General features: G+C 35.8%; 1 protein-coding gene across 1 annotated transcript; it reads right to left on the reverse strand.

Annotated features, from left to right (window-relative positions):
- Positions 1–1,665: 1,665 nt before the first annotated feature.
- On the reverse strand, positions 1,666–22,220 carry LOC143637084 (uncharacterized). Its single transcript, XM_077104540.1, has 3 exons — positions 21,710–22,220; positions 20,852–21,639; positions 1,666–1,902 (listed from the first exon to the last, which is right to left on the reverse strand). The coding sequence occupies exons 1-3, from the start codon at positions 22,218–22,220 to the stop codon at positions 1,666–1,668; spliced, it is 1,536 nt and encodes a 511-aa protein (XP_076960655.1).
- Between the last annotated feature and the right edge of the window lie 3,324 nt (positions 22,221–25,544).

Below are 25,544 nucleotides of genomic sequence, written 5' to 3' on the forward strand. Positions count from 1 at the left end.
AGAAACTCACCTTGAAATTGAAATTAAAATTGAGATAACAACCCAAAGCGCGTTTAAGAAAATCACAACGATCGAACCTCACGAACAATAATTAAAAAGAAAATACAAAATTTAAAGACTAACTATCGTGATTATAAAAGCTAAATAATATTAGTTTTAGGAATTTGACATTATTTTAATTTATATTTTATTAAATTATGGCAAATGGGGACTTGGGTATTTTTTATTTAAATGAGTTTAACAACAATGAATTTAAAGTTTATATAAATCATTTGATGTTTATTAGTTGAAAAATTATTTGTAGATAAATAATTATAACTTATTAATATAAGATTAAATAACAATATTAATAACAATTTATGATTAAATGTTTTCTTTATTCTAGTAACATATTTAATAAAATTACAGTTTATGATGATCAACGGATCATAAGATTTGAATAAATATATATTCATGCTTGTTCTTGCAAAATAACTAGGTTTGATTGAAGATTTAGAAAAATCAAAGTATTTATCTTGGATATCCATGATCATTATGATTCTTAAAACCAAAATATAAGATTTTTATGATAAAATTAACATGATCATGAAGAACACCTTATGAACAAGTATGGACATTCAAGGTAAAATCAAAGCAAAAGCTATAAAATGCATGGAATGGTAAAAACTTACTTGTTATTGTTCTTAATCTTAAGAAAGGAATGTATTGAGATGTGAAAAATATGGAGGATTAGTCCTAAATTATAGTGAATTTTTATAATGGTTATGTTTTATAGAATTTAAGAAATTAAATAATGTTTAATATAATTAAAACATAAATTAAAAATAGTTTAATGGGGTTTTCAAAAGGTTTAACTATTTTAATCAATTTTATTGAATTAAAACATTCATTAGTTTTTATTAGTTAAGTAACATATGAAAATTTGATGGTAATAATAATAATAATAATAATAATAATAATAATAATAATAATAATAATAATAATAAAAGTAGTAATAGTAGTTCAATTATATTTCAAGTAAATTGCATTGAACATGTACATAAATATTTGATCTTGATTATGAATGTTTTAAATAAGTATGCAATACTACAAGGGTGGTGCAAAGTATAATTGCATAAAAATGATCACATAAAATACATGAAACGAAAATTGAGATTAATTAATAACATTATAAAAATATATAAATTAAATAGAAACAAAACCGAAATTTTAAAACGGGTCGGGTTTTGTTTTGAAAATTATCGAATGTTATATTACATGAACTTTCTTCAACGTGTGAGGCGGTTTTACATTAAGTACAAGTTTTCTCCAGCCGGTGCGCGGATCTATCTCATCAATGTACTTACGAGTTGGTACATGAGGCTTGAAATATTTAAATCCATACTTTACCTCGTTTAGAAAATGTTGATAGAACCATTCATCCCACTGATTTTTACCACAATTTATGAACGGTCTATTTGCTAATGTACATACATCCCACCTCGGCATAGTCAGCACATCAGTAACATGTTTTTAATACTGAACAACGTGTTCCCATATAACAATACATACCTTAAAATCCGAGTCGTACATCGAAGAGACTATATCACCTTTCACCGTCTTTTCAGCAATAAACTTCTTCATTTGATGTGCTGTCACACGAGCCTTTGATTTTACGTTGTCTTCTCATTCAATATACCTTAACACATCAATAATATTGTTCATCTTAGATTTATTGTGTGTGAACATCCCATCATCAGAAGTCTTTGTCCCGGTGTCAGATTCTTTACCTTTACCTTTTATTTTCTCTTTGTCTTTCTGTAACCGATCTTTAGCTTCTTTAAAATGCTTAGATGTGAAAAATGGAATTCCTTCATCATAATTAGTACGACTGTACAAGTCATAATATTCCTCAGCTGTCACCTATTCAAAGGTTGCAACCCGCCGAAGCTGACTAGTTTGGGGGATGCGATCTCTACTCTCCAATGGATAACCGCCATAGACAAGGTTATCCGAATTAGCGAGTGTCGTCCTGAACAAGCAGTGGGTTATGCTACCTAGTCGTTCAGAGATGAAGCTATGTACTGGTGGGAGTCGGTAGAGCAGAGGAATACTCGAGAATAAATTAAGGCTATGAGGTGGGATGACCTGAAGGAGATGGTTATGAAAGTTTCTGTGCTGATGCTGAGGTCGAGAGGGTTGAGATAAGGTTTTTAAATCTGAAGTCTGGAAAGATGACACATCGCGAGTATACCACTAAGTTCAACTGCCTGTCGAGGTTGGTTCCCGACATGGTTAATACTTAAGCTAAAAGGATCAAGTGCTACATAAGAGGACTGCCAAAGAACGTCCGCACTTTAGTTAGGACTAATAAACCTGCTACATTCGACTCTGTTGTTGAACTCGTAGAGATGGTTTATGATGATCTGAATGTGGAGGACATGGTGGTGGTGGATGTTACATTTCGTTGTTTTTTGTTCTTTTCATATTGTAATCGTGACCCAACCCGATCCATACCCGGGTTCGTATTCGGAAAATTTTCAATAAAATCTCGCATTTTGTTTAAGATTTAATCTTTATTTATTTATGTATTTATTTAATTATCTATTTAATTATATATAACTATTACTAATATGCACAACAAGTACCTTAACTTAGCTTTAACCATTTATGCACCCACATCCATAGAACAAGGACCTAATTGCAAAAATTATTCAATCTTCCCTCCACTCTTCCCTTCCCCGTCGACCAGCCACCGACACCCCTTCTTTCCTAAGTTGCAGCCCCTAATTCTCGGATTAATTTACAAACATGATGTAACCAATCAATTCATAACCAAAAAACGCGTCCACCGACACCCTAAACACGGTAAATGATTAACAATTGACAGCTAATCACAACCTAATCAAGCCTCGGCCAAACCCTCTCTAAATCCTTATATATACACGTCTAGGATACAATTAAAACTGCACACACACTCACCTCAACCTCGCAAATCAAAACCCTAACCTAATTACAACATACAAGTTCGTTAATATAAGTTTTGATATAAATCTTGAGCCACAGAACCCATCTCGCCGTACACCCTCAATTCGTCATCTATTACGGTAATTAAACATTGTGTTATGCTCGTTTTTAAGCAACAATCCTTAACCCTAACTTAATTTGAATAAACACAAATAATTGAATGGATTTGATTTCTAGGGTTTTAAAGTTAATTGGGAAGAACAAGGACTAGATGTGTTTATAAATTTTCATTTTCAGTTATCATACAAGTCAAGGCGCTGGCCTGATGGCCAGCGCGTGTTACGTAGAGCTTGAAAAATGGCCTGGGGCGCGGGTTTGAATCCCCTAGGCCCGGTTTTTGTGTTTTAGTTTTAAAAATTTTATTTTTAAAAGGTGTTACTATTATTATACATATATAACATCTAAATAAATATTGTTTGATAAACCGAACCTTGAAACAACTCTTTCCTTTACATATTCATGTTATATATAAATATATAACTTTATATATTATACGCATACACTTAATAACTACGACAAAAAAAAGATGTACAATAGTCCTTTTACGACTCTCACTAACGAACCAAATTATATTAGATATTCAAAATATTTCATTTAACTTTTTCGATAATATATGCATATATTATTAATGTCTACCTTATTTATGTAAAAGTTAAATGTAATAATAATAATAATAATAGCAACATTAATAGTAATAGTTTAAATCCTAAAGGACTCCAAAATCCTTTTAACCGATTTGTAGCCGTTAAGTCGTGTCATTTTATTTTATTGGTTATACCCTCTAATTTATATTATTTACAAATTTAATAACAACTTTTGTTCTTATCAAATAATGTACTTAAACCATATCAATTCCCAAATCCATCATACGCCTTGTTATTATTTCACTAATCTTATTTAGTTAATATTAATATCAACTAGGAACTTTTGTTGACGTAACCCAAGGAGCTCGCCGCTTTTATCTCAAATTTTCTTTTATCGCCATCTCGTTCCCTTTAATCCACTCGTTAAGGTGAGTTTACATAATCCCTATTTTCATCATTTAAATTTTAGGGGTGGCATGTATACCCTATTTAAATTACTCGTTTTTATTTCCACGTCTATTCAAAACACAATTCAATATATGTTTACGTGTGATTATTGCATGCTCTATGATAATGCTCTATGTGCTTAATTGTTTATATTATGTTTGGTGGTTGGTATCTCATCATCATCTATCCTCATCTAGTATGATCATACATTTACCCAAGTACTTTGATTTCATATCATTAAGAACGGGTCCACATCTATTTAGTTGTTTACATTTTTCATAAGAGTTGTAATACTCTTTATTTACATATGAATTGTGATTTATCTATATATATATATAACTAAAACTTATGTATTCTCACCAACATTCGCGTTGACAAACTCTATTTCGTACATGTTATAGGTACAAGTAGTTGATATTATTCAAGATTGAAGACAATAGTTTGACCTTAGGATATCTACTCATATTACACAAATGAATGATTTATTTGATTTAATTATTGTAATTTTGTACTTGATTAAGTTAATGAAATTAAATAATAATTGCCACCTTAATTAGTGTCTTTTGAGCTACTGTCCAATCAATACGTTACGCCCCGGCATGTTCCGCCGCTTTTGGTCGGGGTGTGACAGTGGAAGAGAAGAAAGAGGAGAAATGGATTGTCCCTGCCAAGCGACCCGGTACCCAATCATGGAACCCTAGAGATAAGAATAGAAAATGTGGGATAAGAAGTCGTGTAAGACTTGCGGGAAAATGCACGCTGGTGAGTGCAAGTGGGGAACTGATTCTGATGTGTGCCATAAGTATGGAAAATCCCATGATGTGGAATGCATGCTAGGGTCGAACTCTTGTTACAAATGTGGTAAGGTGGGGCACTTTGCCCAGGATTTCCATGCAAAACCCACGTGTTATAGGTGCAGGCAGACAGATCACTTAGCAAGGGCTTGTACGGGTGGTGAAGCTAGAGGAAATGAGAGAAAGGATGCTGAGCAAGCTAGGCCAAGGACTAGGGCCTACATGCTAATTCAAGAGCAAGCTAAGCAGATCCCAGATGTTGTTACAGGTACGTTTCTAGTAAAATGTATTGATGCTTCAGTATTGTTTGATTCAGGTGCGAATAGAAGTTTTGTAGCTACGGCATTTAGTAAGTTAGCAAGGATGAAATGTTGCCATGTGCCTGAAACTTTTAAAGTAGAAACCGCGAGTGAGACCTCAGTAAGAATATTGAGAATGATTAAGGATTGTAAGATAGAGTTAGAGGGACATGAGTTCCCTGTTACCATGTATATTATGACCTTAGAAGGGTTCGATGTGGTTTTGGGAATGGATTGTCTATCTGAGTTTGAGGCTCAGATATTGTGTAAGAGTAGATTAATAAGGATAAAGTCCTTGGATGGTGGTACAGTGACGGTTTATGGTGATAAAGAAAGTTCAGGGCTTAATGTCATTTCGATGATAAAAGCCGAAGGATTGTTAAGGAGAGGGTGCGGTGCTTACCTAGCGTACGTTGTCAAAGCTACGACCAAGATGAAGGAAATGAAAGATGTTCCTGTTGTGCACGACTATCCAGAAGTGTTCCCTAAGGACCTTCCGAGGTTGCCACCGGAGCGTGAGGTAGAATTCCAGATAGACCTAATACCAAGAGCACACCCCGTCGCGAAAGCACCTTACCGCCTAGCGCCATCCGAGATGAAAGAATTGATGTCCCACCTACAAGAACTCCTCGATAAAGGTTTTATAAGACCAAGTGTTTCCCCGTGGGGCGCACCGGTGCTGTTTGTTAAGAATAAGGATGGAAGTATGAGAATGTGTACAAACTATCGTGAGTTTAACAAGCTTACGGTGAAGAACAGATATCCGTTGCCACGGATTGATGATTTGTTTGATCAACTACAAGGTTCGAGTTGGTTCTCATGAATAGACCTTAGATCAGGCTATAATTAGCTGAAAGTGAAGGAGGCAAACATCCCTAAGACAGGGTTTCGGACGCGGTATGGATACTACGAGTTTTTCGTGATGTCATTTGGTCTAACGAATGCTCCTGCATCTTTTATGGATATGATGAATAGGGTATGTCGGCCGATGTTAGACAAGTCTGTCATCGTTTTTATTGACGACATATTGATTTATTCAAAAAGCGAATCTGACCATGCTGAACATCTAAGAGAAGTATTGGAGGTTTTGAAGGAAGAGAAGTTGTATGCTAAGTTTTCAAAATGCGCATTTTGGTTGCGAGAAGTGTAGTTTCTAGGTCACGTAATTAATCCTGAAGGGATTACCATGGACCTAGATAAGATTGAGGCGATAACAAGCTGGAAGACTCCGCAAAACCCGACTGATATACACAGCTTCTTAGGGTTGACTGGCTATTATAGGAGATTCATTTAAGGCTTCTCCAAGATAGCCGCACCATTGACCGGTATGACCCGAAAGTCTGTAGTATTCAATTGGGGTAAGTTTCAGGAAAGATTTTGAAGAGTTGAAGAAAAGACAGTTGAAAGTTCATGAAAGTACCTACCCAACGCATGACTTAGAATTAGCAGCAGTGGTGCATGCTCTAAAGATATGGAGAGACTATATGTATGGTACCAAGTGTACTATTTACACTGACCAATAGAGTTCGAGTATTTCTTTGAGCAGAAAGAGCTGAACATGAGACAGAGAAGATGGTTAGAGTTGATAAAGGACTATGACTGTGACATCAAGTACTATCCTGCTAATGTGGTCTCCGACGTGTTAAGCCGTAAGAATGAACAAGCCATTGCAACAGTGAAGTCTTATAAGTTGCTTATCAACTCAGATCTCTTTGGAGAAATCATTGAGGCGCGGTTTGAGGTACTGACAGATGAAGGATTACTGAAGAAAGAAAGAATTTTCGGACAACAAAACGAGCTTATGAATAACACTCATGGTGTCAAGACTAGGTTCGACCGTATGTGGATTCCACGCCATGGAAATCTCAGGGGTCGAATCTTAGATGAAGGTCACAAGTCGAGATATTCGATTCATCTAGGATCCACCAAGATGTATCAGGACCTGAGAGAGGCTACTAGTGGACAAATATGAAGAATGATGTAGTAGATTATGTTAGTAAGTGCTTAACTTGTTTGTAAGTCAAAGCTGAGCACCAGAAACCTTATAGGAAGATGTAGCCTTTGGAGATACCTGAATGGAAATGGGAACACATCACCATGGATTTCATAACTAAGCTACCGCATAGAGCTAAACATCATGATACCATTTGGGTGATAGTGGACCGTTTGACTAGAAGTGCTCACTTTCTGTCTATACGAGAGGCTATCTCGTCAGAAACGTTAGCAAATGTGTTAATTAAATAGGTTGTGGCTAAACATGGAGTGTCGCTATCAATTGTGTCTGATAGAGATACTCGCTTTACTTCTAAATTCTATAAAAAGTTCCATGAAGCTATGGGGACAAGACTGAATATCAGTACAGCGTATCATCCTCAAACATATGGGCAGTCTGAAAACACTATCCAAACCCTTGAGGATATGCTACGGGCTTATGTGTTAGACTTTGGAGGAAGTTGGGATGATCATCTGCATCTTGCAGAATTCTTTTATAACAACAACTACCATTCAAGTATTGGTATACTGCCGATTGAGATGTTGTATGGTAGACGTTGTAGAACTCCTGTATGTTAGGGAGAGATTGGTTAGAAAGAGATGGAAGCTTGGAAGTTGTGCAAGAAACCTCCTCGAGGTTTGATCAGATCAAGGCAGGAATGAAAGCTGCTCAAGAACGACACAAGTCCTATTCTGATAAGCGGCGACAACCAATCGAGTTTAACGTTGGTGAGAATGTGATGCTCAAGGCTTGCCTTGGAAAGGAATTATTCGTTTAGGAAGAGAGGAAAGTTAAGTCCAAGGTATAATGGACCGTTTAAGATCATCGATCGTGTGGGTGAAGTGACTTACAAGCTGGATTTGCCAGAAGAGTTAGAAGAGAATCACTCTACCTTTCATGTTTCTTATTTGAGAAAATGTCTAGCTGATGACACGTCACATGTGCCATTAGTAGACATTGAAGTTGATGAGCAGTTAAACAATATCGAACAACCTGTTGATGTAACATCACGAAATTTCTGGATCCAAAATACCAAGTTTCAAAGTGCAGAGACTAAAATGAAAAATTCTGTTTCTTGGTCCGATCGCGATACGCGGTCACTTTTGAACCAACGTCATCGTGTATCGCGATGACGTGTTCTGACAAAGGGACACTTGTCCTCCCACGTGGCATTATGTCCGCCACATGTCACCACGTGGCACTATGTCTACCACGTGTCACCACGTGGTAAACCTACATCGTGACTCATCAAAGCTAGTCGCGATACGCGGCGACTCTTCTTTAGACCATCGCGTATCGCGATGGAGAGCCGTTTTCAGTCTATAAATAAGGCATCAAGCCTTTCATTCTCACACACACCATATCATACAACTCTTTCTCTCTATAGAAAACTCTCTTTACCTAGTAAAGCGTGCCGACCCTTTTTGTAATTCGTGCCATAAACCATCAATACATCGAAGTACGTGCAATACACCGACGACATACATTGAAGTGTGTGACATCCCGAAAAGACCCGACGTCCCACCTCGAAGTGCGTGCCAACAAGTTTTGAAGACCGGTGAACCTCGTTTTATGTGAAGGAAGGCGTTGATCAAGATTCTCGATATACGTGCAAGCATCAAAGTGCTGCCCGAGATTATAGAAAATAATAAGCAGAGTAAGGTAGGGGTAATGCCCGAATAAAATGTTAATAAAATATTAAAAGGCTTAGACCTTAGTCGAGGGTATGCTCGATACCTCGAAAATAAACAAAAGAAGTAAACCAAAGAAGTTATATAAAGATAAAGATATGAATATAACTACTTGTTATAGATAAAGTGAAATTATTATTTAAATGATCTTAGATAATAATAAAAGAAAAATAAATGAAGTAATCTTTATTAATAAATAAATATAAAAGTATTATTTAAAAGTCTTTTCAATAAGTAAATGAATATATATACTGTTTATGTTATTAATATAAACTAAATGATGTATATATAAGTATACGTTTTGGGAATAACGTAGATTTTAGAAATGAAACATGTCGGACTAAAGGTCCCAACATAAGAATAAAAGATACATGATTTGAACTATAGGTTCAAACATGTTAGATAAAGAAATGTATTTTTGAGCTAAAGGTTCAATAAGAAAAGAACGAGGTAAAGAATATGCAAACAAGACTAAAGGTCTTAAGCCAGATAATTGATCTAGTAATAACAAATACTTATACTCGTACTATAGGTCCGAGATAACAAAGAAAGAAACGTTGATCAGTGAAGTGAAGCTGAATCGTCAACAAGGTGAATATGTCCAAACTTTATACAAACGTGAAAAAACCAACTTTTAAAAATAATATTTAGATGTGTCAAATAGAAAACTACATGGGATTACGTCTCCCTGAAATGTTATAAACAATAAGTATCCACTGGCCCTCAGGCTGTTATGTACGTTTGTTTGGAGACTTACATATGTGGTAAGTTGGTGGGCACACCACGCCACACTTGGTTATTTGCCTTCGCCATGACGGGCCGGACCTAAGTTATGTCCGAGAGAGAGTATTCATGTGTAGACTATGCTAGCTAAGTAATCTCGAACGCTGCGGTGTTTGCTGAGCGGTTTCGAGTTGAGCTTAACTTTATAATTTGATTTATGTTTCAAACTTGATTATTCCTAATCCACGATGGGCCAGACCTAAGTTATGTCTCGAGGGGTAATTGAGTAAATAAAGATATTTTCGTGGCAGCTTATTCAGCAGCATATAGCTGACATATTGTATTTAATATTTCAGGAAAATAAAGTATCAAGGATTAGAGCCATTCATGAAGTGGATGTTCGTAAGGTATATATGGCTCAGTATTTAAATTATTAAAATAACATGCAAAATTAAACAAGATTTATAAAACAAATACTCGGGTATTTATTACCCGAGAAGCTTTTAAAATAAAAGAATTAAAATTTATTAATAATGGTTTCAAAATATATAAATATTTTACTTTTAATAATAAAAAGTCTTTCGCTAAAAAACTCTGATATATTTAAAAAACCGGTACAACTGTTGGTCACACGCATAGGCCCTAAGTCGGGGTGTGACAGGTTGGTATCAGAGCTATCGATCTTAGAGAATTAGGTATTCGTTTTTTCTAGGCTTTGATCAAGTGATAGATAAAAATTTTATTACAAGATTTTATAAGTTTAGTATAGTTTAAATATTTAAATTAACAATATCAAAATTATGACAATATATAATGAGGGTTAAGGATAAGATATAACAAGTACGGATAAGAAATGAACGCCTTTCTACCTAATCAATAATGTTGAAATATCCGACTGCCATCCCACTAAAAGAACAAAGTCAATTTCTGATAGAAAAGGAAGAAAAAATACGAATTTAGCTTTACCCCAAATTTTCACTATATGAATAGTAAAAGGGTTACAACAAACAAAAACAAAGGAAAAATGCTTGAAACATGATCAAGTAAAATAAATTAGTTGATATAAAGATATAAAGATCCTCATTCATGATGAATAAGTGAGCAGGGATTATAAATAATATATAAAGAATAAAACAATTGATTCATCCAATTTGTAGCAATAATATTTTGCTAAACCATTTAGTAGTAGAAAATCTTGCGCAATACAAAATATGTTTTAATTCCCTTGAATATTAAACATATCTATGGATTATTGTAGCATGTCAAAAGAAGAAAATATAAAAAGAAACTCTTCCAAAGAAGTTAGAAGTAAGAGGAACGTTAGAAACAAATAAATGAATGACCAATATAGAGACAAAGTTCGGGAAATGATTAATGAAGCTATGGCTCCGATAATGAAGATACTTAGTAACCTTAGTCAATTAGGATCAATAAAAAGGACTCAAAACAAGTCTGATTCTTCAAAAGAAATCTGCAACCACTTTATTCATGAGAACAACTTAAAGAATAAGAATAAAAAGAAACCCAAGCTTCATTCGGAATATAATTTTGAGAGTTTCAAAGCCTATAAACCTAAGAAATTCCGTGGAAATGAAAATACCATATCTGCCTTGAAATGGCTTAAGGAGCAAGAGTCAATCTTGAGCAATATTACTTGTAAAGTAAACAAGCCATTTGGTGTTCTTCACAAATGTTCAAAGATAAAGCTCTTGAGTGGTGGAGAATATTACTTCAAGTTAAAGGAAATGAAGTAATGTACAATTTAAGTTGGAAAAAATTTAAAGATCTTATTCTATAGAAATTTTGCCCAATTAACAAAACAAAAAAAAAACCAAAGCATGCCATGGGACCAGAAGGTTGTTGATAACAATCTCAGGAAATACAATGCTAAATTCTTAGAATATTGTCAAGTAACTCCGCAATTGGATGATTTGGAGTACGACAAAATTACGAAATATATATCTGGGCTATCAAAAGAGATGATAAGGGTAGTAAAATTCCATATACCACAGAAAACCCTCCGAGGCCATGATGTTAGCCAAACATGCAATAAAGCCTGAAGAAAAAGAGATCAATAACACAAAATAAGTGAAGAAAATCAAGGAAGAAAAAGGATCGTCTAAATTCACAAGACCCATGTGTGAAAATTGTGGAAAAATGCATCAAGGAAAATGTTGGAAGCAAATCAACATTTCTAAAAACAATCCATTAGTCATGTGCACTTTCTGTTAGAGAAAAGGTCATTCAGAAAATAACTGTAGAAGGAAAATGGATACATGTTTCGTTTGTGGAGAAAAAGGACATTTCAAGAATGAATGTCCGGAAAATGAAACATGTAGGAGCAAAGATGAAAAGAAGAACGTTGGAACACTCACGGCGAATACATGAAGAAATGTCAAGACAAACAAACAAAGACAAGAGTAGGTCAAAGGAATGTTAACTCTTGTAATAACTATTAGTTTAGTTAACTCTTGTAACCCGTTTACAAACTCGTTTTAAATAAGATATTTTGTAACGACAAAATGGGTATTTAAGTCCCTAATATATATATATATATAAAGAAAATATTAGCATATAGATCATGTCTTTACACAAGAATGTTATTATTTATTTAAGTTTAGAAATTTTTAGAACTACAAATGAAATAATCTATCATGAACAGAAAAATGAATATAAAGAAAGGAATCGAATAAATTGGACATAACAATATCATTCCTTAAAGTAGATAGAAACTAAGAAAGAATCAAAAGGACGATCGATGGAAGGAAACTATCAAAATCATGAAGAATAGGATGTCATGAAGATTTCTGCAAAAAGAGATTCAATAGACTGAATCCGAGAAATATATAGTTAACATTAGTAAATATTCATAATACTGGAGGTAAGGTAAATAATTAAACACAATTGGCCACTGTGTTTAGCCATTTACAATTACTTATGATATTCTAAACTATAAATTTACTATATCATCCAAAGATGTAGAATTAAAAAAAGAGATATACTACAAAACTCGAAATCATTAGTAAAAAGTCAAGCAAGATAGCCATAGAAAGAGGCTATCTATTCCTTATCAAATCACGGAAAATGTATTAACAAAGAGGATGGCATAATTACATAAAGAGTGGATGTAACATAAGATGGTATAACATTAGAATATCTACTTAAGACAGTAGATTTAAAGAATGCTAAGAGAAAACCATTGAGTCTGAAGTTTTTTACTACCCATAAACAAAAGAATGAGAAGACCAGGAGAATTAGAACATTGGAGTTTTAAAAATTTAAGTAGACATAAACAAAGCAAAACCAAGAAACCTTAAAAGTGAGTAATCAACAAAAACCAAATCTCTGAAGAAAAATGTTATGGCACAATCGACTTGTTAGTCAAGGGAGATGACGATATCCTTAGACTCGGAAACCGAAATTGGGTACCAAAAATTGGAGAGCTACGCGAAACGATAATAAGTACATTACGCACTCAGAAAGTGATAAAATATACCACAACCTTAGATCGAATTATTCGTGGAACGACATGAAAAAGATATCGCTTCGTATGAAATGAATTGTCTAACTTGTTTACAAGTTAAAGCCAAACACCAGAAACCTTCGGACTACTCTAAACAAACCGAACTCCCCATATGGAAGTGGGTAATAATAACCATGGAATGCATTACAAAGATTTCCAAAACTACACGCCAACACAATGTAAGATGGGTTATCATTAATAGACTAACAAAGTCTGCTCATTTTTCTCCCAATTAGCGATTCGTACTCGATGGATATATTAGCATGAATTTATGTGAACAACATCATGTTCCTACACTGTGTGCCGCTATCCATAATCTCTGATCGAGACAGTCAATTTACATTCCATTTTTGGGATACTTTCCAACAAGCGTTAGGGACTCGATTGAACTTTAGCACTGCCTCTCATCCCTAAACGGATGGGCAAAGTGAAAGAACGATCCAAACGCTCGAGGATATGCTCCACGCATGTGTGATAGACTTAGGTGGAAGTTGAGATAATCATCTTCCCCTAATAGAATTCTCATATAATAATAGTTATCACACAATCATTCAAGCCGCACCTTCTGAGGCGTTATACTGACATAAATGCCGAACGCCCGTGTGTTGGTCTGAAACGGGGGATAACCGAATGTCAAGACCCAAAGTAGTCCAATAAACGACGGATAAAGTATTACAAATCCATTAGCGACTCAAAGAGGCGCGAGATCGTCAAAAGAGTTACACCGACATCCGTCGTAGACCGTTAGATTTCATTGTAGGCGATAAAGTCTTACTGAAAGTTTCGCCTTAGGAGGGTGTCGTTCGCTTCGACAAGAAAGGAAAAGTAAGTCCACGTTTCGTAGGACCATTTGAAATACTCAAGCGAATCGGTACTGTCATATACCGTTTGCGACTACCCGAGGAAATGAATGGGAGAGACGATGTATTTCACGTCTCTAATCTACGAAAATGTCTAGCCGATGAATTTTTGTCTATGCCCTTAAAAGATGTTGAAATAAACAAAAATATTAAATTCATAGAACAACCCATACAAATCGAAGATTCTAAAACTAAGAAACTTAAGAGACGAACCTTGAAATTGGTCAAAGTAAAGTGGGACTCACGAAGAGGCCCCGAGTATACTTGGGAACTTGAATCCGAAATGAAGAAAATATACCCCCACTTATTCTAAGAAACGAATCTCGCAGACGAGATTCATTCCAAGTTGGGGAGGATGTAACATCACGAAATTTTTGGATCAAAAATACCAAGTTTCAAAGTGCAGAGACTAAAATGAAAAATTATGTTTCTTGGTCCGATCGCGATACGCAATCACTTTTGAACCAACGTCATCGCGTATCGCGATGACGTGGTCTAACAAAGGTCCAGGTGTCCCCACGTGGCATTATGTCCGCCACATGTCACCACGTGGCACTATGTACGCCACGTGTCACTACGTCAGCCACGTGGCAAGCCTATATCGTGACTCATCAAAGCTGGTTGCGATACGCGGCGACTCTACTTTAGACCATTGCGTATCGCGATGGAGAACCGTTTTCATCCTTTAAATAGGGCATCAAGCCTTTCATTCTCACACACACCATATCCTACAACCCTTTCTCTCTCTAGAAAACTCTCTCAACCGCGTAAAGTGTGTCGACCCTTTTCATAATCTGTGCCATAAACCGTCAATACATCGAAGTACGTGCAATACACCGACGACATACATTGAAGTGTGTGACATACCGAGACTAACTGGCGTCCCGCCTCGAAGTGTGTTCCACCATGTTTTGAAGACCAGTAAACCTTGTTTTACGTGAAAGAAGGTGTTGATCAAGATTCTCGATATACGTGCAAGCGTCAAAGTGCTGTCCAAGAGTCTAGAAAATAATAAGCCAAGTAAAGTAGGGGTAATGCCCTAATAAAATATTAAAGGGTTTAGACCTTAGTTGAGGGTATGCTCGATACCTAGAAAATAAACAAAAGAAAGTAAAGTAAAGAAATTATATAAAGATAAGGATATGCATATAACTATTTGTTATAGATAAAGTGAAATTATTATTTAAATGATCTTAGATAATAATAAAAGAAAAGAAATAAAAGAAAAATAAATGAAATAATCTTTATTAATAAATAAAGATAAAAGTATTATTTAAAGTATTTTAAATAAGTAAATGAATATATATATATATATATATATATATATATATATATATATATATTGTTTATGTTTTATATACTAAATGATGTATATATATATAAGTATACGTTTTGGGAAAAACGTAGATTTTAGAAATGAAAACATGTCGGACTAAAGGTCCCAACATAAGAATAAAAGATACATGATTTGAACTATAGGTTCAAACATGTTAGAAAAAGAAAGTATTTTTGAACTTAAGGTTCAATAAGAAAAGAACAAGGTAAAGATTATGTAAACAAGACTAAAGGTCTTAAGCCAAATAATTGATCTGGTAATAACAAACAGTTATACTAGTACTATAGGTCTGAGATAACAAAGAAAGAAACGTCGATCAATGAAGTAAAGCTGAATCGTCAACAAGGTGAATACGTCCAAACTTTATACAAACATGAAAACGCCAACATTTAAAAATAATATTTAGATGTGTCAAATAGAAAATTACATGGGATTACGTCTCCTAAAACTTTAAAAACAATAAGTATCCATTGGCCCTCAGGCTGTTGTGTACGTTTGTTTGGATCCTTTCATATGTGGTAAGTCGGTGGGCACACCGCGCCACATCTGGTTATTTGCCTCCGCCATGACGGGCGGACCTAATTTATGTCCGAGTGAGGGTAATCATGTGTATACTATGGTAGCTAAGTAATCTCGAACGTTGCGGCGTTTGCTGAGCGGTTTCAAGTTGAGCTTAAGTTTATAATTTGATTTATGTTTTAAACTTGATTATAACTAAGTCACGCTGGGCCGGACCTAAGTTACGTCTCGAGGGGTAATTGAGTAAATAAAAATATTTTTCGCGTCAGCGTATTCACTAGCATATAGCTGACGTATTTTTTTTAACATTTCAGGAAAATACAGTATCATGGATTAGAGCCATTCATGAAGTGGGTGTTCGCAATGTATAGATGGCTCAATATTTAAATTATTAAAATAACACACAAAATTAAACAAGATTTATAAAACAAATACTCGGGTATTTATTACCCGAGAAGCTTTTCAAATAAAAAAATTAACATTTTATTTATAATGGTTTCAAAATATATAAATATTTTATTTTTAATAATAAAAAGTCTTCCGCTAAAACAAACTATGATATATTTACAAAACCGGTACCAATTGTTGGTCACACGCCTAGGCCTTAAGTCGGGGTGTGACAGTTGAGATCGTTGACCGCAAAGAAAAACAACTCCGTCATAAAGTTATTCCATTTATGAAAGTGATATAGAAGTATCGTAAAGGATCGGATGCTACTTGGGAAGTTGAAGAAGAGATACGCAAGTTTTACCTAGATGTTGTTAAGTAACAGTTAGGTTTCGGGATGAAACCTCTGTAAGGAGGGAAGACTTGTAACATCCTGCTTTTGAAAAGAATAAATAAAATAAATTTCGTTTAGTTATTAATGGGTCGTTAATCAGTTTAGATAAATAAACTATTAGAATGTGGGCTTGGACACTTAAAATATGGAATAGGGGATGGTAATGGGCCTTAGGGCCATGGGCTTAAGGGAGTATAAATACACCTTAAACCCTAACTCTTTCCATTTTTCATCCATCTTTACACCATAGCCTACACCTTAAAAAACACACACAAACACCCTCCAATATCCAGAGCCAAGATCCGAATGTAAAAACCCGAGCTTGTTAGTGTTATAGTATCGTGACGAGCAAAACCTGCATTAAGGTAAGATCGTGCTCGCAAACCGACTCGCTTAAAGGTAAGTTTTAAAACAAAAACTTGTTCGGCTCGTTATTGTTACTAGATCTGTACATAAATGGTAAAAACGAATCAAACACAACGATTCTCAACGAAATTCGTTAACCTTTGATAGGTTAATTGTTAGCCTAAAGAATCGGGTTTAAACAATGATCAAACGCACTATTTAAACGCGATGTTTAGATGATTAGGGTTTGTAGGCGCTGGGTATACGAGCTCAGCGATACCAATTTCGTGTTATTTCATCAAGATTTGAGGTTTAATTGAGAAACTGGTGTCCGTTGACTGATATTGTTCTTGACAATTTTGACTTTGACCAAGTAGTCAACGAATGGATAATTCCAGATATCCATTCCTTAAGATAAACGAATAGCTAGTCATTCGTTACGTAGTCATAACGAATAGGGTGCATTCGCGAATCTTTATAATGAATGAATCCCTCATTCGTCCTACAGAATTAACGAATGGCATTCGTCATTCGTTACCCGTTCACTCGCCATGAGGAGACAGTGAATGGAACCATTCGTTATAGATGCATCCGTGTGCTCCTCTAACGAATAAGTCTCTTATTCGCCTTATAGGAAGCACGAATGGCCTTATTCATTCGTTATGCATTCATTCGTCTCAGATCAGACCATTCTTTACGAATGGAACCATTCCTCATAACGAATGGGATAACAAATGAAGCTCAACCAGACACCATTCGTTATCACGAATAGGATAGCGAATATAATAATAATTTAAGAATTCAAATGAAAATTGTGTTAATGACTGTTAATGAAAATAAAATTTTTCCAAGATGACCTGGCAGCTCGACCCCAGTCAGGGGCTCTACCCCTTGGACCCTTCTAGGGGGCTGCCGCCCCTAGACCCCGTTGCCAGGGGTGCTGCCCCTGACCCCCGTTCATTAAGGGTTATATTAAACAAGAAATACGATATGGATAGTGATAGTTGATTGATACGTGTAATTGTTACACAGTTAGTCGTGCCCAATTAAAGAAAGGAGTTACAATTAACTCTGAAAGGAACCAAGCTCAGGTGAGTTTCTATCCCCACTTCCTGATTATGTTTTCGGGGCTGTTGCATACTTAAACTGAAATTTAATACACTTACCTTGAATGGTAAGTGTATGCTATGATGATTGATGTGATAGTATGTATGAATGTTTTGAATGAATGTTTGTCGGTGTGTGAACGATCTTCGGATATTACACGTATCCACATGGAAAGTAATGTGTAGTATGCCTAGTATGAAATATGTATATATGAAAGTATGTAATGAAATAAGTATGCACGAAAGTATGAGTATATAAAAAAAGGTATGTATGGTTATAGGGCGAATGGAAGGTATGGTTAAGAGGGAATAGACCCTAATAATGCCTGCGAATGTAAGGAACAGACCCTAATAATATCTGCGAATGTTGGGAACATACCCTAATAATATTTTCGAATGTAGGGAACTGACCATAGGAATATCTGCGAATGTAGGGAACAGACCCTAGTAATATCTGCGAATGTACAGAACAAACCCTAATAATATATGCGAAGGTTATAGGGCGGAATGCTCTTTAAAACATATATGTATGAATGAAAGTATGCATGTTTGTAAGTATGAAAGAAAGTATGCAAATATGTAAGGAAAGATAAAAATATGTATATTCGGATACGTATTTATGTAAGTATGTGAATGTAATGTATGTTGGCTGATTAACTAGAGCTCACTCAGCGTAGCTGACTTTTAGTATGCACACAGATGAGTAGGATGAGGCAGCTAGCTTGAGGGGGACACATGATAGAAGAATAAGAAGCTAACGTTTGAAGACATGTGATATTTTTATTTCATATTGTTTTTATGTTGAAAGAAAAGAGGTGATAAGACAAGATTTTAAATGATATGTACTAATATGGTTGAAGTTGATATTCCAGGAAAAGTTTTAATTAACTATGATATTTAGAACCGTGTTTATGAGTAAATCCAACGTTCATTTAAAGCATTGGGATCGGGGCCCTATCAAAACATATTCACACCGTCGATAATTAAGATTAATATATAGTTTGTTTTAAAATTCAAAAAACTATGTCATTGTCTACAACATAAGGATCCAACCATAAGTTCGTCATAAAACTATTATATGATATTGTCTCAATTGTTCGTTGATTCAAAACAATTATATAGCCATAATATTATTATAGGGTAAAGTTATAATAAGAAGTATGTCTTTTGTAACAAGGATAAAAAATAATATATTCCATTGATTTTAAATTTGAAGGGTTGAGTTTAGTTTGGAAGAAAATTAAGTATAAAATAAGGAAAAATGGCATAATAGGAATAACCTATATTTGTTAGCTTTTTCTATCCACATGCAATACACATGTCAACTCCCCATCATTTTAAATCGTTAATAACTTTTTGATACCACGTTTTTTTAAGAAACTAATTTCACCATAATAACAAAAGTTTTTTTTAACTTTCATATGTGTACCATATTGTTATTAAATATTAAAAAAAAATAGTGGGTTTTTTATGTATTATGTTATAGGTGATCATTGTGTTTTTAATATCGTGTTTTATAGAGAAGAAAAATACGATGTAAGAGCATTCTCATCCCATTCTCTATAAATATGTGAGGGAAGTTTGCAAATTATAGGGTGAGGTTGTGAGTGATTGTGAGTGTAAATTATAGGACGGAGAGAGAAATGTAGTGATTTTTTGTAAATTTGGGGAAACATTGTTTCCCCTATTTATTTTTTAATATTTGTTGGATTGGTTGTGAGTAGAGGAGATAGAAAACTGTAATGATAAATGTATAAAAAAATATTATTTAATTAAACAGGAGAAAGATATGTAGTTTTTTAGTGTAATTATAGAGATAAGGATGGGGAACGGGTTGAGAATGCTCTAATATAGGTGATCATTGTGTTTTAAAATAGTGTTTTTGAGGTGAAAAACAAAATTGTGTTTTAAGATAATCACAATTGTGTTTTTTATATAAATTGTGTTTTACAGCGTATACAATTGTGTTTTATTTAGTCAATTGAAAATTTAAAAGTACCCTACACCACCCATCCCACATACTCTCTCTAATCTCTTTAGATGCTTCAAGAACTCCAATCATTTTCGTCAGTATCATCATAAAGTTTTGTCTTTTATTATATGGAACCCTAAAAATTAGATTAGATTCAACATAAGATTGTGGGCGACAATGGTTACATGTTGAGAAAAAGGCAACTGCCGTGAAATGGTGGTGTAGGGTTGATGGTCGCCATGGAGGTGTAGATACAAATATGTACATTGGTGGTAGCGGTTTTGCCGAAAAACAGGGAGAGTGTGTTTGGGTTTTTTTAGATGTAGGAGCTCGGTGACGATGGTTTGTCATGGCGATGGGCGGTGGAACGATGGCAGTAGATGATGACGGAGGATAGCCGATGCCCGATGCCAGCAGTGGATGGGGGTGATGTCGTGGTGGTTGGAGCTGTGAGAATGTAATTTATGTAAAAGAAGCATGGTTTTAAGGCTATGTGTAGTGATGGACTACAATTGGGGGCGAATTGTGACACGTGACGCATAGTCAGCAAAGGGTGTGAATTGGTTTTTGGGGTGTAATGGTGAGTTGGGCCCACAATTTCTTTTTTTATTATTTTCTTTTTATAATTAAACTAATTAAATAAAAATGTATTAAATTTAAAAAATAAATACAAAAAAAATACATAAAACTAAAAAAAGCACACAAATAATAAAAATAAATTATAATAAAAAAACACACCTCAACAAAATACATATAAAAATACAAATAAAAAAACTAATCTATTCGTCTTCGTTTTCGTCCCCGTCCTCGTCTTCGTCGTCGTCGTCGTCGTCGTCGTCCTCCTCCTCCTCCTCCTCGTCTTCGTCCTCAACTTGACGATTATCCCACACGAGTTGAACCAAATCCGCCTTCAGTTGGTTATGTATATCACTTGATGTGAGCTGGTGAATGTTATACGTTCGTTGGTCTTGGGTTGGTTCAGGGAACTGTTCTGGAATGCTTCCTGGTATATAGTGTTGACATATTGCTTTTCCCTCGTCTTCTAAAATCATATTATGCAATAAAATACACGTATACATGGCATCGCTCATTTTTGCCAACGTCCATACACGACAAGGGTTTATCACATAATGCCAACGTTTTTTTAGAACCCTGAAACACCTCTCGATATCCTTTCTCGCGGACTCTTGCTTCTTCTTAAAATAATCTCTTTTTTCTTCGATAGGGTCTTGAAACGTCTTGACGATGATCGAGTACTCTGGATACATCCCATCTCCCAAATAGTATCCGTGACGATAGAAGGTATCGTTGGCATAAAACGGTAAGACATGTATGCTACGGCTGATGTAATACTCTAACACGGGTGACGCGTTGAGAACGTTTATATCGTTGTTGGACCCGACTGAGCCGAAGTTGGCTGACCAAATCCAGAGGTTGTGTGAAAAAATGGCTTGAAGACTAACTTTTGGCACTTCATGGTCACCACAAGTGTATTGACCTCGCCATGCGGTTGGACAATTGGCCCACTCCCAATGCATGCAATCTATACTCCCGCTCATGCCTAGAAAAGAATGTTTGCTTTCATGTACATCATATATGTGAGTCAGGTCGTTTGAAGTAGGAATCCTCAGACAACGACGAGAGTATAATTGTATTATCCCTATACAAATAAATTATTAAACAATATTTATATTCAAAACAATAGTTAATACAAGCAATTTAAATTTTACCGATGCAAAAATTCTCCAACGCATCTCTTGTTGTTTTCTCAGCCATCTTTAAATACTCGTCATTGATATAGGTCATGTTGCCGTATGCAAGGATGCGTAGAGCCGAAGTACACTTTTGGATGGCGGAGAATCCTAAATATCCTCTTGCGTCGGGTTTCTGTTGAAAATACTCATACTCCCGCTCCATATCTCCAACGATGCGCAAAATTAAACGCTTGGACATCTGAAAACGACGTCGAAACATAGCGTCGTTAAATGTAGGTGTATCGATGAAGTAGTCCTTAATCAAACGAGCGTTCGCTTGCTTACGATCCCGAAGGATATATGACCATCTACGTGGTGACGTAGACGGAGCAGCGCCAGACACCATGTTATTGGCGACAGCCCGAACCGCGTTTGTGACCTCTAAATGCTCTTCCGCCACTTCTCGATGAATCTGATGAATTCTTCGACTCTCGTTGATTAATTGATCCCAAATCTCGGTATAGTTCGTGGAATCTGGGGAACTCATTTAGTTTGAAGAAGTATGAAAATAATAAAAATGATTGGTATTTTTATGTTTAGGTTTGTGTAGATAGGGTGAAAATGGTTTAACTGGTTTGATATTTATATTAAGTTTTTAATTAAATTTTTTTATATAGCCGTTACCCCCCCCCCCCCAACGGTAACATTATTATTATTATATTATTATTATTCAACAATTGCCGGCGACAAGAACACCCCGCCTGTAAGGCCCCGTTACCGGTACCTCAGATTTGGACGTTGGATTTACTCATCAACATAGTTCTAATAACCAGAGTTAATAAAAAACTTTACGCGGAATATAAAACTTTCATAAAACATTACATATCAAATCATAAGCATGTCTTAAAACATTCTTCTTGTCTTTCAAAATCAAAACGTAACTTATAAAACATAATAGGTCTTCAGATGCCAGGCTTTTATTCTTCTGCCATGTGTCCCGCTCACGCCAGCTGTCGCATCCTACTCACCTGTGTGCATACAAAAGTCAGCTATGCTGAATGAGTTCTAGTTAATCATACCTCATACAATACATACGTACATACATACATACTTCATTTATACTTTCATACATTCGTTCATACTTACTTACATTCATATCTTACGTTATAAAGAGCATTACGCCCTACATTCCTCGAGTATTATTAGGGCTCGGTACCCTTCTTCCTCGAGTATTATTAGGGCTCGGTACCCTCCTTCCTCGAGTATTATTAGGGCTCGGTACCCTCCTTCCTCGAGTATTATTAGGGCTCGGTACCCTCTTTCCTCGAATATTAGTAGAGTTCGGTTCCCTAGTTCTCGAATATTAGTAGGGTTTGATTCCCTCTTCGTTACCATACAACCATACTTCATACCTCGAGTACTATTGGGGCCCGGTACCCTCTTCGTTATCATACATTAACCTTACTTTACAACATTCATACATATAAGCATACATATCATACTTACTTTATCCTTAACCTTTCAACTTATCAGTGCGTGCAATATCGGAAGATCGTTCGCGTACTGATAAGCCATCATTCCTAACTTTCACATAACCACATAAGGCATACACTTATCACTTAGGATAAGGGTATTAACAACCACAACGAGTATGCACACAGCCCTGAAAATATAACATAGAAATGGGGCAAGAAACTCACCTGGATCCTGTTGCGCTCGCCGTTTATCGTAATTCCTTTCTTTAACTGGGCTCGGCTAACAGTAATATATATTTTTGTTAATTAACCTTCTACTTGATTAAGTTGGTATTTAAGCTAACCAACATGACTCTAAGTTGGGCTTGTTTATTTTAGTTCATGATGATGGGCTGATCTGGCTTTAACTATGGGCTTTACATGATGTGGGCTTAGTTGTTTCAGGCCCAACTGTTCACTATCTGAGCCCACTGGATTCAGCCCAAAACCCAACAGAGGACTAGTCAGTCGAGAACTCTTGGCAGAGAACCCAGCCCGTGACCGAGAACTATGGTCTTGACCGAGAACCCCATGGCCGAGAACCACATGGCCGAAAACCCGGATCACCGAGAACGCTCGTCACTGAGAATTCTCGTTGACCGAGAACTCCAATTGCCCGAAAACCCATGTTTGACCGAGTTCTCGCATTGACCGAGAACCCCAGACGAAGGCTCAGGTCACCGAGACCCTGGTCTGATGCGTTCAGCTCAGGTTCCTACCTTTGAACCCATTTATAACGGCTAACGGTCCATGGTTATTCTTTTAATCATCTATAGCCCAACTACCTTAACCGTTTTTCACTTGCTACCTCCCGTTAACCTCATGGCTTCAAGATCTAACCCATTCTAGTCATAAAGGTTGAACCTTTAATCTAAAACGTTCTTTAAGCTAGTTCTAGGATTTCATTTATGAGCCGTCTATAACCCTTTATTCATTAAGTTCGTTTTAATAATCAAGTTTGAATTTTTATAAAGCATCTAGACCCGATCTACTCTAGGGTCAAGTTTCATAGCAAACCGTTTACAACAACGCAACCTTTACGTAAAGAACATACCTTTTTTATGTTTCTAAGTTACGGCTACGCTTGATTATGAACTTGGATCTTGTAGCTAGCTTGAATATCGAGTATAGTTCAAGGATCTTGACTTGCTTGACCTTGGTTCTCACTCTCTATCTTGTGGCCGAAAAAAGGAAAGGTTGGATGTGTGTGTTTTATGTGTAGAGAGAGAATAAGATGGATAAGATGGATGAAAATGGAAAGATTTATGGTTTAAGGGGTATTTATACTCCCTTAAGCCCATGGACCCAAGGCCCATCTTTCTCTTTTTAGTCCATGATTAACCCATCTAATTAGTTTACTTATCTCACCATCCTTTATTATTTTATTTACCATCTTAAGTAAACTTGTCCATCAAAAGAGATAATATATAAAATATTATTTATTGAAATTTTGGGATGTTACAAGTCGTCCCTCCTTAAAGAGGTTTCATCCCCGAAACCTAACTATTACATAAACAGTTTAGGGTAAAACTTGCGCATCTCATCCTCGGCTTCCCAAGTGGCATCCGATCTCTTGTGGTGCTTCCATATCACCTTTACTAAGGGTATAACCTTATGACGAAGTTGCTTCTCCTTGCGGTCCACTATCTCGATTGGTTGTTCAATATAGTTCAACTGTTCATCAACCTCAATGTCCATCATTGGCACGTGCGACGTGTCATCAGCCAGACACTTTCTCAGGAGAGAAACATGGAAGGTTGAGTGAATTCCCTCTAACTCTTCAGGCAAATCCAGCTTATAAGCTACTTCACCCACTCGATCTAAAATTTTGAATGGTCCAATGTATCTCGGACTCAACTTCCCCCTATTTCTAAAGCAAATAATTCCTTTCCAAGATGAGACATTGAGCATCACCTTGTCGCCAACGTTAAACTCAATCAGTCATCGCCGCTTGTCAGCATACGACTTCCGTCTGTCTTGAGCAGCTTTCATTCTAGCCTTAATCATATCAAACTTTGAAGATGTCTCTTGAACCACTTCTAGACTTCCCATTTCTTTCTGGCCAATCTCTCCCCAACACACGGGAGTCCTACACCGTCTTCCATAAAGCATCTCAAATGGTGGCATACCAATACTTGAATGGTAACTGTTATTATAGGAGAACTCTGCCAGGTGCAGATGATCATCCCAACTTCCTTCAAAGTCTAAAACACAAGCACGTAGCATATCTTCAAGGGTTTGGATCATCCTTTTGGACTGCCCATCTGTTTGAGGATGATACGCCATACTGATGTTTAATCTCGTTCCCATAGCTTCATGGAACTTCTTCCAAAACCTTGAAGTAAACCGTGTATCTC

This window comes from Bidens hawaiensis, unplaced genomic scaffold (genome assembly GCF_021521415.1).
Source record: "Bidens hawaiensis isolate Kalapana, Puna unplaced genomic scaffold, B.hawaiensis_p1.1 tig00008123_1, whole genome shotgun sequence".
Lineage (NCBI taxonomy): Eukaryota > Viridiplantae > Streptophyta > Magnoliopsida > Asterales > Asteraceae > Bidens > Bidens hawaiensis.

What these genes read in the sequence shown, in the direction of transcription:
- LOC143637084 (XM_077104540.1), bottom strand. Translation starts at nt 22,220, where the DNA reads ATGAGTTCCCCAGATTCCACGAACTATACCGAGATTTGGGATCAATTA. An exon ending in GTTGGAGAATTTTTGCATCG is followed by an intron (nt 21,640 to 21,709) that starts GTAAAATTTAAA and finishes TTATTTGTATAG; the next exon opens with GGATAATACAATTATACTCT. An exon ending in TCGTGTGGGATAATCGTCAA is followed by an intron (nt 1,903 to 20,851) that starts GTTGAGGACGAA and finishes ACCTTTGAATAG; the next exon opens with GTGACAGCTGAGGAATATTA.